Source organism: Pan troglodytes, chromosome 5 (assembly GCF_028858775.2).
Source record: "Pan troglodytes isolate AG18354 chromosome 5, NHGRI_mPanTro3-v2.0_pri, whole genome shotgun sequence".
In the NCBI taxonomy this organism is placed as follows: Eukaryota; Metazoa; Chordata; class Mammalia; order Primates; family Hominidae; genus Pan; species Pan troglodytes.
In genome coordinates, this window is record NC_072403.2 from 45,226,068 (window position 1) to 45,239,938 (window position 13,871).

At 50.5% G+C, this 13,871-nt stretch overlaps 1 protein-coding gene across 6 annotated transcripts in view; it reads right to left on the bottom strand.

The window, feature by feature from the left end:
• Positions 1 to 3,142: 3,142 nt before the first annotated feature.
• The window catches only part of KIF6 (kinesin family member 6), a 382,518-nt gene continuing 371,789 nt past the window's right edge, over positions 3,143 to 13,871 (bottom strand). For 4 of the 6 annotated variants that reach the window (XM_016955398.4, XM_016955395.4, XM_054685756.2 and 1 more), the window contains 4 exons: positions 13,221 to 13,271; positions 12,456 to 12,545; positions 10,482 to 10,588; positions 3,143 to 3,528 (listed from right to left, as the gene is read on the bottom strand). In XM_016955398.4, coding sequence (XP_016810887.1) covers positions 3,512 to 3,528; positions 10,482 to 10,588; positions 12,456 to 12,545; positions 13,221 to 13,271 — 265 coding nt within the window. In that variant the 3' untranslated portion in view covers positions 3,143 to 3,511. The remainder of the gene's footprint in view (positions 3,529 to 10,481; positions 10,589 to 12,455; positions 12,546 to 13,220; positions 13,272 to 13,871) is intronic. The other 2 variants (XM_016955396.4, XM_054685757.2) reach the window with 1 other exon arrangement.

Consider the following 13,871-nt stretch of genomic DNA (forward strand, 5'->3'; position numbering starts at 1 on the left):
CCTATATTGCTTGTTATCCAATGGCTGAAAACCATTGGTTTGTATAGAGGATTTTGTCTCATTTTTAGTCATTTAAAGCAGGAGGGTAAATCAGGTCCTTGTTGCTTCATCATGGCTGTAGGTGGTGGTCCTGCTTTTCCATATACAGGATGCTCTCAGTGCCTTTCCACAGGCTGCATGGAGAGACAATGAACTCCGCACTGAGAAATCCTAGATCCAGTCATATACTGTCTCTGGGTTCCAATTTCTGTGCCAGTCTGCTATTGCTACAATTAATGCTATATAACAAACCACTCTAAACCTCAGTGGTTTATGACAAGCAGCATATATTCTCATGCTAATAGGTCTTTGGGTGAGCCATAGTTCAGCTGATCTGGGCTGGGCTTGCCTGGGAGGCTCTGCTCCAGGCTGTAGACTGGGCTCAGGTCTGCTCTCTGGATGTTCCAGGCTGAAGGGGCAGCAGCTACCCATGGCATGTTCATCCCAAGAGAGATCACTGGAGCAAGAGGCAAGCTCAACCATGAGAGCACAATTCAAGCCTCTGCCTGGATCAGGTTTGCCAACACCATATTAGTCAAAGTGGGCCATGACAGAGCTTTGGATGTGTAATTCTATACTGGTGGTGAAGAATTAAAATGATGTATTCAGTATACCACAGTTTCTCTATCTGCTTTCTAAAACTCCTTTTTAGCAAGATCTGGGCAAGCTACATTTTAACCTCCCTCCTCCAACCTCTGTCCACCGTACTTCTTGTCAAGGGATTGGTAGAGCCAGTTGAATTCTAGCAGGGACTGGGCTGGAGTCACTGGCTAGGCTGCTTTCCAGAAAATGTTTTTGAAAATTCCACATTTTGGCCTAGAGTGAACTCAGATACTTCTTGTCATCCGTGGCTCCACTGATCCCAGGTGGATTGCTGGAAAGTCTTTTCAAAACATTGCATCAATTTCTCCCATTTGCAGAGGCCAGTGAACTCTGGGAAGGTGCACTGCCGTCAAGCATGTGTCCATATCAAAGGCCGGGCTTCCATTAGGGGATGTTCGGAGCAAAAGGCCCCTTGGCCAGTTGCTGCACACACTTTGCATATGCTCTGGACACCAGTGTCCCCAGATCCCATGCTGTGTGTTTTTCTGTCTTCATTTCCTTTCCTGTCTTAGTGATTGCCCCAGGAGGCTGGTTCACACCCCGCATGGGGCCATGCCACACATCTCTGTCAGTAAGGCCTTTGGATCCAGGAGATGATGTCTCAGTGGGAGATCTAATGTTGAAAGACTCTGGCAGGGTATGTGGCTCATGCCTGCAATCCCAGCACTTTGGGAGGCCAAGGCGGGAGCATCGCTTAAGGCCAGGAATTTGAGACCATCCTGAGCCACACAGTGAGACCCTGTCTCTACAAAAAATTTAAAACGAGCTAGGTGTGGTGGTGCATGCCTGTAGTTCCAGCTACTTTGGAGGCTGAGGTGAGAGGATCACTTGAGCCCAGGAGTTGGAGGCTGAGTATGGCTTGAGCCCAGGAGTTGGAGGCTGACTAGTGAGGTATGGTCGCACCACTGCACCCCAGCCTGGCTGACAGAGACCCCCCCATCTCAAAAAATAAATAAAAGAAAGTAAAAATAAAAGAAAATAAAAGTCAGTAGACTCTACCCAGCTCTAGAGGGCTGAGGGCACTAAGGCATGCCAAGAATACTGCTGCTGCTACACAGGGGACTGGGGCAAATGCCATGCCATCTTCAGGGCTCTTGAGAGTGTGTGTGTGTATGTGTGTGTGTGTGTGTGTGCAGTTACATGTGTGTTCCATGGACTCTTGGGGAGGCTTCTAGAATCAGAATTTGGTCTTCCTCTGGTTCTACAGACTTTACAGAGGGCTTACTATGTTCCATTGAACTGTGAGGGCCAGGAGTGGACCAGAGATGCTGGCCCCTGTCCCGATGGGATTCAGTCAGAGCCTGGGGGAAGTCAGAGTGACACCAGCCTGAGAAACACATCTGGGTTCTGGCTCGTCTACTCATGAACTGAAGGACCGTTTACTGAACAGCGACTCTGTGCTTGGGACACAGCAATGAGCAAGACAAACAGGTCCCTGTTGCATTGGAGCTCTTAGTATTATGGGGGGTTGCAGGTATTTCAAAAATAGGCAAGTTTGGAAGGATAACATGTCAGATAGTGATGCAGAAAAAATGGTAATGGGATAGGGGATAACTAGGGGGTGACTCGAGATGGAGTGGTCAGGGGAAGCCCCCTGAAGAGGGGACATTTGTCAGTGGCATAGAACAGCAAGCTGAATCTCCCCTTCACTCTGGCCTTCTAATTATATAAAATAGGGGTGTGGATTAGAGGAGCTCGATGGGCCTGCCTAGCTTAGAAGTGTAATGGTTTAATCTTCTCCCGCACGATCCTGTTACCCAGTCCTAAAAAACGAAAAAGAAAATCAAGCCAATTATACTATATTACCACTCTGCTCCCCTCCAGGGTCATCAGGTCCTGTATTTGTAGGACAGAGACACCAGGAGCAGTGGACCAGCACTTTTATCCAGTTAGCTTCATTTCCAGGTGCCACTCCTGCTCACCCTCCGCTGCCCCTCCCTGGCTGCAGCTGGGTTGGAACCCCCTGGCCCAGGGGGCAGTTCTTCAAGAACCTCCTTGAGGGCTGCCCACCTTCCCTTGGATCTGTCATGGAGAGGGCCCATGGAGACAAGACCCCCAGGCAGCTATGTTTTTCCCTGTGGAAGTGGGGAGTGTCAGCCCAAATCCTGCAAGGGCCCAAGTGGCTGGGTGAAGGTTGTGAGGCCCAAGGTACCCACACTGCCCTCTCTCAAGCTCTCAGCAGAGTCCCTGGGAGCTGCCCACTGTTCTCTGGGTGCTATGATGTCCTTAGACCCTGCAGGGCAGATGGCTCCCTGGAGACACAGCTGTTCAGGCACTGCCTCCAGGTCATCCTGGCCAAGAGGCTGATGGTGAAAGATGTGGTCTGGGAGATCAGGATTGGCCTTCAGGATGCCCTGCATTCCACTGCCTTGCCTGTGGCTGGGACATCCTGCCTGGACCTGTCATGGCCATTTCTGGGCTTCCAAACCAGAGCACGGGCCAAGGGAGAGAGCTGGCAAATCGTTAAAAATAAAAATATTCCCCCCACATTCCACTGGTGTGAGCATCCTCTGACATTATATTTTGATGGTGCTATTTCACATTCTCAAAAGCTTATAAAGATCTACACAAAATGTCACTACAACAGTGAGCTGAAGCCTTCACCCTGCCCCTAGCACTCTGGCCTTGCCCGGCCCTGCCAGCAGCTCCAGCAACCACAGGATGTCGTGGTCAGCCCCAGCCCCAGCCTCTTGGTGGCCTCCAGGTCAGCATCCTTAAAGAAACACAGTCCCCTCCATGGGAATCAAAGTCACTAGTTGCTCCCAGCAGCCCATAGTTCACTTCTGAAGCCAGAGTAAGTGAGGGGCGCTGCCTTCATCTGTGCTTCATTCTTGCTGGCATAATTCATGGCTGGATATTTCCTGGAAATTCAATTGCTTCCCAAACCTGAAAGGGAGACAGGATGCTTTTGGTTAGGCTGTGCATGCAGACACTGACTTTTCCCAGGATTGAATCGGGGGGAGGGGAGGCCACCGGCCACTCCCCCTGGGTCTTGGGCACTGCATCTGTGTCTTGCCTCCCAGGAGCTGCATTTATACCCCAAGCTCTGAAGGAAGAGGCCCCCTTTGCCCTTTGCAGAAGCTCCACCTCCCTAGGCTGAGACTGACGCCTGTTTTCCTACCCCACCGTTTTCTTTTTTCTTTCTTTCTTTTTTTTTCTGATGGAGTCTCGCTCTGTCACTGAGGCTGGAGTCTTGTCTTTTCCTTCCTTCCTTCCCTTCCTTCCCTTCCTTCCCTTTCTTTCTCTTCTTTCTTTCTTTTTCTTTCTCTTTCTTCTCTTTCTTTCATTCTGTCTCTCTTTCTGTCCCCTTCCTTCCTTCCTTTCTTCCCTCCCTCCCTTCCTTCCTTCCTTTTCTTTCTTTCTTTTTCTTTCTTCCTTCCTCCTTCCCTCCCTCCCTCCAGCCTCCCCTCCCTTCCCCTCTTCCTTCCTTCCTTCCTTCCTTCTTTCTTTTTCTTTCTTTTCTTTCTTGACAGAGTCTTGCTCTGTTACCCAGGCTGGAGTGCAGTGGCACAATCTCGGCTCACTGCAACCTCTGCCTCCGGGGTTCAAGTGATTCTCCTGCCTCAGCCTCCCAAGTATCTGGAATTACAGGCACCCACCACCACGTCTGGCTAATTTTTGTATTTTTACTAGAGATGGGGTTTCCCCATGTTGTCCAGGCTGGTCTCAAATTCCTGAGCTTAAGTGATCCATCCACCTCAGCCTCCCAAAGTGCTGGGATTACAGGTGTGAGCTACCACACCTGGACAACCCCATGGTTTTCATTGATGCTCCTACCTAATCCTCAGATTCTCTCCTTGCTTTTTGCTCCAGATATTAATTATATTCCAGGATGGCTCCTCCTGACCGTGTGGCCCCTATCCTGTCATCTCCCATGGCTGAGCATGGAGAAGGTTCTCTGGATTAAGAACCAGGGCCCTTGTGTTCTAGCCAGGACAGTCCCCAACCCACGGTGTGACTTTGGGCAAGTCATGTCAGTTCTCTGGGCCTAATATTTCTCTTTGCTGGAGCAGATGAGATACCTGGAAAAAGCAAGGTGGCTTCTTGCTTCACAAAGTGTGGTCCATGGACCAGCAGTGCTGGCATTTCCAGGGAGCTTGTTAAGAAAGGCAGAGTCTAAGACATGGTCCACCCTGGACTTACTGGATCAGAATCTACAGTTTGACAAAACCTGTCGATTCATTAGCACATTAAAATCTGAGAACTGGTAAGAGTGATATGCAGTTATTTTGCTTAAAGTTTGGCTAATTTAGTAAGAGCAAGGGAGAATTTCTGAGATTCTTGGATGAAGTAATAAATACAATGTTTAAAAAAATTTCAGTGGACAGAGAGCCTGAGGGGTGAGGCTGCTCAGGGAACAGGTGAGCAGGCAGCTGCAGCCCTCCAGGTTCGGCCACAGGAACCTGGTACTGGGTGACGAGTGTTAGCTTGGTTGGCTTGATATTGCTGTGGAAGAAAGGGTCATTCTTGGTGATACATTGAATGGCCAGCTAGTGCGGAGGAAGAGATTGGAAATAATTCACGGCTGTGAGCCCTTGGTCTTTCAGTTCTAATTCTGTGTGCAAGACCTCTGGCAGGCCTTGCTGTTTAATTAAACAAATATGGTCCTTATTTTTAAGACATTCTGATCTGTCCGAATTGAATTCTAGAATGGAAAGTAAGAAGACAAGTACACCAGAGCCTATGATGGTCATGTGTTCCTGTCACTCTGGACTTGTGGTTCCCAGCTCTGCTACACAATGGAAATCTCTGGAGAATCTCTAGAAATCCTGGTGCCCAGACCACAGCCCAGAACCATTAAGTCAGGATCACTGGGGTGGGTCCAGGTGATTCTGAGGCATGGCCGTGGCTGAAACTCACTGCTTTTGTCTCTCTAGTACAAGGACTGGCAGGGCAAGAGCTGGGGGCCCGTGGGCACGTGGCTGCTGATGAGATCTGGGGTCTGATGTTTCTGCTGCACTGTTGAAATGCAGCCTGGGCCAGGATTGTGAACGCTGCCGGTGGTAGGGAGCATGGAATCTGAGCCATCTCCCACCCAGGATGGTCTCTGAGCCCCTCACACACTTGCATGCAGTAATGACAGGGGGTGGGTGGGGTGGGGCCTGGGAAGAAATGCTACAGAATAGGGGGGAGAGCACGCTCTGCCCCAAGACGTAGCTCCTTACATGCACAGACCTCAACACAAAAGGCACCATTTCCAACTCATTCACTTTATGGGCCCCAGTTAAGTGATGAAGCTCTGTCTGTATTGGGGTTTTGATTACCGTGGGCTCCCAGAAAGGAGGGCACACTACAGATATACCATTAAGAAAAAGCAAAATCACACCTCATGGTGTTGGGCCAGCTCTCACCACAGAGGCCACTTCCCTGTTAATAATTCCTTGGTGCTTGGGCGTTGATAAGGGACTTTAATGGAGATTATCTGGGACAGGATCAGAGCCTGGGCAAGGGTGGAATCTGTACATGACAGACAGTGAGAGGGAGGCTTGGGGAGGTGACCTGCCCAGTGTCACGCAGAGCAGAGATGGCCTTGGAATTTCCGCCTTTTCCCTCCCAGTTTGGGGCTCTTTCTCTTTCCCTGGGAGGGTTTCTGAACACAGAAGAGAGCTGGAGGGTTTCTCTGAGTGGGGCTGGAGGGCTGGGAGAGGCAGGACCTCTTCCTAACACCTCTTGGAGAAGACAGACTTGTGGTTATGGGGGTCGCACCATGGTTCCTTTCCAGATGGGAATACTTCCAAACTCAGGGATTAAGCAAGATTAAAAACAAAAAGGCCCTCTAGAAAGGGGTTAACCTCATTTCCTCAGACATAAAAACTGTCCTTGGCAGTTGGAAACAGCAGAGTTGACTCCACGGATGACTGATGCCCCTTATGGGGGTTATATACCTGTCCATGCCTGCCCCTGGCAGGGATTTAAACATTCCATGCTGTTCCATGAATCCTAAATCAAGTAGATTCATCCTGGCCCTTGGTGAAGCCTAAGAGCTGGCGAGGCTTATGTTAAATTGCCCTCTCTGGGCTCCTGCTCCCGAGCTGACAGTCACAAATTCCCCTTAATGAGCACTCCTGAAGTAACCAAGGCAGCGCTGTGAGCTAAATTAAGATTCGAGAGCCCAGGCAGGGAGAGGGAGGTGTTTGCTTTGGCTGAGAAGGTGCCTGGGCCTCGGCCTGTGTGTTTGCCTGGGTGCCCTGATAAGTGGGCTGCATATTAAGTGCCACGTGGTGGGACCAGAACCATCTGCTGTATGTCTGAGAGGTCACGCCTGCTGGCCCTTTGGGACCTGGTGGCAGAGGGACCCCGTGTCAACCTGTCTTTGGCTTCCTTTGTGGCCCCGTGGTCACTGAAAAGCCAGAATGAATATTCTTCCTTTCGGAATAAAAATTGAGCTGTGGAAGTTTTGTTTGCTTTGATGAATTACTTCCAGGCTGCTGTTTATTTGGAGAGCAAAGCTCCCCAGCTGCAGGGTGGGTAGAGGCTGCGGTCACTCCCCTCCTGTCAATGCTGGATCCTGTTCCTGAGGCCGAGAGAACTCCTGACAGCAGAGTGGGCATATCTTGGTAGTTGCAGCTTTTCAAGACAGTGTGGCCCAGTGGGGAGAGAGCAGAAAACCTGGGTTATGCTGGCTCTGCCATTTATCAGCTGTGTAACCTTGGGCAAGTGATATAACCTCTGTGTGCCTCAGTTTCCTCAACTGTCCACAGGGGATCATAATCTTGGCCCTGCATGCCTTACAGGAGCATTAAGAACATCAAATGAAACAATAAAAATGAAAACATTTATAAATGGTAATTTGCCGTACATATTTTAATAAAAGTGCCTGCCCTTCAATCCAGCTCTCTGCACTGCCTGGGGACAGTGTTAGCAGGAGGACACCACTCTGACAGGGACCTGGACTTCCGCCTCTTCTGTTTGGAGAGAGTTAGATGATCACATCTCTTATATGTACAAAAGCTTAGTGAATGTAACTTAGAGATATTGCTTGCTTGTAGGCTTCTTGAGGGGAGGAATGATGGTTGGTTTCTATGGATTTGTTACAGGGGAAGGGATATCTCAGCTCAAAGGATATCCTGCGTATCCAAGCCTTCCTCCACTTGTGCCCCGCACACTGTCCCCTCTACTTTCTCAAGGAAGTTTTTCCTGCAGCTCTGCTCCCCTCTCCCACCACAGCATCAATTTCCCTCTCTATGCATGTTTCAGCACGTGAGCATGTCTTAACATGCAAAGCATCCCTCTGGGCTCCTGCTTCCCTTTAGCTCCAGCCCAGTTCTCTGCTCCTGTCACTGCTCAACCCCCTGGAGGGGTTGTATCTGCTCACTGCCTCAGCCTCTTTCCCTTCCACCCTCTCCCCAGCCACTCCCAGTCCCCTGGCTAAATGGTGCTTGTCCATGATCACCCTGACATGCAAAATGGCCAGTGGTCCACATTCCATCCTGCCACACTCTACTGGCCCGTCTCCCCTTGGAGCTTGTGCTTCTCCAGCTTGTGCTTCTCCAGTTTGTGCCTGAGGCCATACCCACTTATCTGCTGTTCCTTTTCGCACCCTGGCAGTGCCTTCTCAGCATCTCTGCTTCCTCTCTCTCCGCAACTGTTGGAGAACCCCAGGAGGCTGTTCTCAGCAATTTGAATACCTCCATCTCTGGTCTTCAGAGGACATTGTACTCAGTCCTGTGGCTTCAGACACCAACCAGACATGATGACTTGCATATTTCTTTTTCTAGCTTAGACTTTCTCTCTGAGCTCCACTGATGCTCACCTGTCTACTCGACACCTCCTCTTGGACATCAAACGTCATCTGAAACTTCAAACAGGGCAGCCAGAACTCTCCATCCCTCCAGCTCCTTGCCTCTGATGGTCATGCCTCCCTGCCTTTCTCATTTCAGTAAATGGCACTGCCATTCTCTTCGCTGCTCAGATCAAAAGCCCAGGAGGTGCCCTGACTCTCCTCTTTCTCTTGCATCTCACATTTGGTCTACTGGTGAGTCCAAGCCTCAATCATCCCTTGCTGGCACTTTCATGGTAGCCTGGTAACTGGTCTACCCTTGGCCCCTACAATCTACACTACATGTGACAGACAAAGTGAGCTTTTTAAAGCATCAATCACATCATATCACTCCATGGTTAAAATTATTCAGTGGGCTTCCACTCTATCTAGAATAAAATCCAAATCTCTTTCCCCTGTGCATAAGCCTGGTGTGACTTGGCCCTTGTGCTCTTGCTCCCTGCCCTCCAGCCACTCTAGCCTCCTTCCCACCCTGTGGCCAAGCAAAGCTTCCCCTTCAGGCTTCTCGCTTTCCGCTCTGTCTGCTAGGACTGTGCATTCCCAGAACGCGGCATGGCTGCTCCATTCTCATGATGCAGCTGTCAGTTTAAAGTTATCTTCTCCAGCAAGGCCTCCCCAACCTACCCAGCTAAAAGCAGTCTTCCCAGTTACTGTCTACAACATTACATAGTTTAGCTATTTCATAGCACTTATTATCCCCTCAAACAATCTTACGTATTTGTCGATGTGTTCTGTGTTCATTGTCTGTCTCCTTCCTCCCCCTAGAATGTCAGTTTCTCACGTGCTGGGTTCTGTCTTGTTCTCTGCTGTAGCCCCAGCACTAGTAGTAGTGCCTGGCATAAGAAGGCACCCAACACATACAGTGTTTGCTGACTGATTGGCTGTTCATTGCTGTTCAGTGCCTGATACCTATCATCAGAGTATTTGGGGCATAGATGGGGACTTGGAGATCACTGAATCCAGTTTTTTTTTTTTTTTTTTTTTTTAAGACAAGGAAACTGAGAATGAGACAAGATCACAGCAGAGGTGGGGCTGTCTCAGGCCTAAGAAAGGACCTGACAGTGTTGCTGAGGCTGCTGGTCCTGGTGGTGAAGAGAGGATAGTAAGTAAGCAGACTGGCGGCCAAGCAAGGCGAGGACAGGACCAAGGCCGGCTCTCAGTTGCGGCGCTCTATCCATGCACAAACCTCTTCCTGCCCAAACTGCACACGGCTGGTGGAGAAGCTGAGTGCAGGCCCCGCAGGGCAGGCATCAGTCATTATACATCCAATCTGCCAGCCCATACCATCGTGGCGGGGGCGCCTTTCTGGCAATGTGAAAGCAATGTTAAGCCTGCCTAGTAGCCTTTGGGTTATGGGGAGGAGGCTAAGACAAAACGCAGGCCTGGGGTAAGGGGCCCTGGGGCTTGCCCTGTGGGTGCGTGGGGGATGGAAGGCAGAAAGAGAAAAGGCCCAGCCACAGCAGATGGGAGATGGGCAGCTGCCAAGAGGACGGGGCTGGGGGTGGAGGGGGCAGTGATGCAGGCCAAGAAGAGCCTTCTTCTCTTCCTGTTGTCTGACACGCCACTCTTACTTCCTCTGTGATTGTTATGGTGTCCTCAGGCCTGGGCCTTCAAGCGGTGTTTACACTCACAGCTCTTTGGCAAGAACCACACTCTGATAGGGGAGTGAGACTTTAAGCCAGGGGTTCAACGAGTTACCAAAACATCACTCAGCCCCTTCCTGTTTGTAGAAGGCTGAGCAGAGGAGACAGCTGACTTTGGGAACAGAGAACAAAGGAGCTGAAGATCTGGAAGAGACAGAGAGCAAGCTCTGCCAAGAGGGACAGGAGCACCTGGGCGGCCCACCCACTTGGGCCTGTCTTGGTGTTTCTGATGCTGCCCCTTGAGGCTTTCTCGAGAAGGAATCAGAGGCTGGGCACATGTGAGTGACAGGTAGGCCAGTCCTGTGGCTTCAGGAACATGCAGGAAACTCCCTACTCTCCTCCCACCTCACTGTGTGCTCCCCACAAGTGTTGGTGACCTGCTGCCCAGGAGGAGCCACCAAGGGAGGTGCACTTACATTGCTTCTGCAGAATGCTCTGTCTGGCCTTGATGAAGGCGATGATGTCCGAGTCTGTCTGGCTGTCTCCGGTGAGAGGGATGGACGACACTGGCCTCTTGGGGATGCTGGAGGCAACCACGTGTCACATTTTACTACACTTTACAACTGGACTCACCACTTATATTTCCAAAATGCTTTTCCATTTTTGGTGACTGATCTCACTCAGAAAGCTACATGACACGGCTGGCCTGCTTCTCACTCCCTCCTACCTTCTCTGTGTGGCAGCCACACTAAGCCTCTTGTCATGCAAATTGGGTCAAGTCACTCCCTGCCATAGACCCTGATATGGTTTGGCTGTGTCCTCACCCAAATCTCATCTTGAACTGTAGCTCCCATAATTTCCACGTGTTGTGGGAGGGACCTGGTGGGAGATAACTGAATCATGGGGATGGTTTCCCCCATACTGTTCTCGTGGTAGTGAATAAGTCTCATGAGATCCGATGGTTTCATACGAGGTTTCCCCTCTCACTTGGCTTTCATTCTGTCTTGGCTGCCACCATGTAAGACGTGCCTTTCACCATGATTGTGAGGCCTCCCCAGTGACATGAACTGTGAGTCCATTAAACCTCTTTTTCTTTATAAATTACCCAGTCTCAGGTATGTCTTTATCAGAAGTGTGAAAACAGACTAATACAGACCCTTTAGTGGCTTTTCACCACTCATGGAATAAAACTTAAACTCTGTCCCATGACCTACCAGGCTGTGTGTGATATGACCCCGGGTCAGGGGCTCCAGCTGCCCCCTTTTTTCAGTGACTTGCATTTACCAAGCCACTTCCAGCCTCAGGGCCTTTGCTCTGATGCTTCCTCTCCCTGGACTGCCCTCCCCACCACCCGTCACATGGCGGCTGTGCTTTCTCTCACTGCCTTCTCTATCCTCTTACCACCACCACTCCTGTCCTCCCATCCCTGATTTACCCAAACCAGCACCCCTTAACCTGGGGCCCGTCAACTTCTGCGCCCAGCTTAGATGTCATATCATTCAGTACTGTGTCCTCAGAGCACCCTCATTCCCCATGTGGCTTAGCTAGTTGACCTCAAGGCAGAGATTACTATTCTCCTGTCTCTCCTTAAAAACAGAACCATATTTAGCTAAGTTGCCACAACTAAAAAAACTACCTTTCCCAGACTCCTTTGCTGCGATGTGTGGCCGGGTGACCAGGTGCTGGCCAATGAGATTTGTAAGTAGAAGTGTTGTGTGGGAATCTCCTTAGAAAGGGAGGGCTGTGTGTGCCCTCCCCCATCCCCTTTTCCATCCAGCTTCTCCATATAGCATTCCCCTTCAGCAAACTCAGAGCAGTACACTTGCCTGGCCTTGCCAACTTTCCGTCCGTCCTCACCCCTGTGCCTCTGCACAGCAGGAGGCGGTAGCCACTTCCTTAGAAGGCAGTAAGGACGGTATGTAACAAGGGGCTGGCCATTCCCGCAGGTAGTTTGGGTGTTGGCTTTCCCGCTGCAGGCCAGCTGGAAGCACTAAAGCAGAGCCCAGGCAGGCAGGGCAGAGGCTGTGCTGGTGAAAGAGGCTGAGCAGCCATTCTAGCCGGAGGATGCTGATCAACTCTGCTAAGCCTGGAAGCAAATGCTGCTGGGTCTTCAGGCCAGGCTTGTCAGCATCCTGCTCTGCTCTGTGGTGGGGCTGCCCTGGGCTGGCTCTTTCCCTTTCTGGCCCCCAGGTACGTCTATTCACAAGAAGATATGAAACAACTCTGCCCAACACAGGGTCCTGGTGACTGTGGGAGAAAACCTCCCCGCTTTGAGTTGGCCTGTGTGAGAGATTCCAGGGAATTCCCAGGGGACCAGGGCAGAGGCCAGACCTGGGTTCTGTCTGTGTGGCTACTGGACGAGGGGCTTTTTCGGGGAGTAGACTGGAGATGGAGGCCCACTCTGCCCACTGCAGGGGTTGTCACAGGCATAACAGGAGAAGACCACAGACCTGTCTTCCAGTGGGGTGCTGGTGCTGCTCTGTTTCTGGCTGTGTGGACTGGGGCAAGGCGAGGGCAGGATTTTCCTGGCATTCACATCACTGCAAAACACAAACAAACAAAAGCAAAAGGAATGGGGGCAAATTTATAGAAGAGAAATTCAGGGTTTATATCTAGGAGCTGTTATGGACTGAATGTGTCCTCTCAAAATCCCTATGTGGACACCCTAATTCCCAGTGTGATGGCATTGGGCAGTGGGGCCTTTGGGAGGTGAATAGATTTAGATGAGGTCCTGAGGGTAGGGCCCCCGCACTGGGATTAGTGTCCTTATAGGTATAAGAGGAGGATGAGAAACTACAGTGCTCTCTCTCTCTCTCTCTCTCTCTCTCTCTCCCCCCCCTCCCTCTCCCTCCCTCTCCCTCTCTCTCTCTCTCTCCCTCTCCCTCCCTCTCTCTCTCTCTCTTTCTCTCCTATGTGAGCACACAATAAGAAGGAGGTGCCAGCAAGCGAGGAAGGAAGCCCTCAGCAGGAACTAAATCTGCTGTGCTACGGACTGGAGGTTTGTGTCTCTGAAAAGTCATGTGTTGAACCTAATCTCCAATGTAATGGTAGTAGAGGTGGGGCCTTTGGGTGGTGATTAAGTCATGAAGGTAGAACTCTCATGAATGGGATTAGAGTCCTTATAAAAGAGACATTGGAGAGCTCCCTTGCCCCTTCCACCATGTGAGGATGCGTCGAGAAGACAGCTGTCTATGAACCGGGAAGGGGGTCCTCACCAGACATAGAATCTGCCAGTGCCTTGATCTTGGACTTCCCAGCCTCCAGAACTGTGAAAAATAAACGTTTGTTGTTTGAGCCAGTCTATAGTATTTTGTTATAGCAGCCTGAGCAGACTAAGACAAGAGCCAAGAGTCCTGTCTTGGATGGTTTACACAGTAATTTTCTTTTTTTTTGAGATGGAGTTCCACTCTTGTTGCCCAAGCTGGAGTGCAGTGGCACGATCTTGGCTCACTGCAACCTCCGCTTCCTGGGTTGGAGCAATCCTTCTGCCTCAGCCATCCAAGTAGCTGGGATTACAAGCATGCATCACAACACCTGGCTAATTTTTTGTATTTTTAGTAGAGATGGGGTTTCACCATGTTGGCCAGGCTGGTCTTGAACTCCTGACCTCAGGTGATCCACCCACCTTGGCCTCCCAAAGTGCTGGGATTACAGGCGTGAGCCACTGTGCCCGGCCTACACAGTAATTTTCATTGTTAGAGCATGCATCTGTTGGCTGTAGAAGCTGAACAACAAACGATGGCCACAACTGTCATTGATAGACACGCCAGGCTTCGTGAAAGTGCTCTGCAAACATCATGCCATTTAATCCTCTCAATGACCTAAGAGGTAGATGTCATCGTCTCCATTTTATACATGAGAAAACT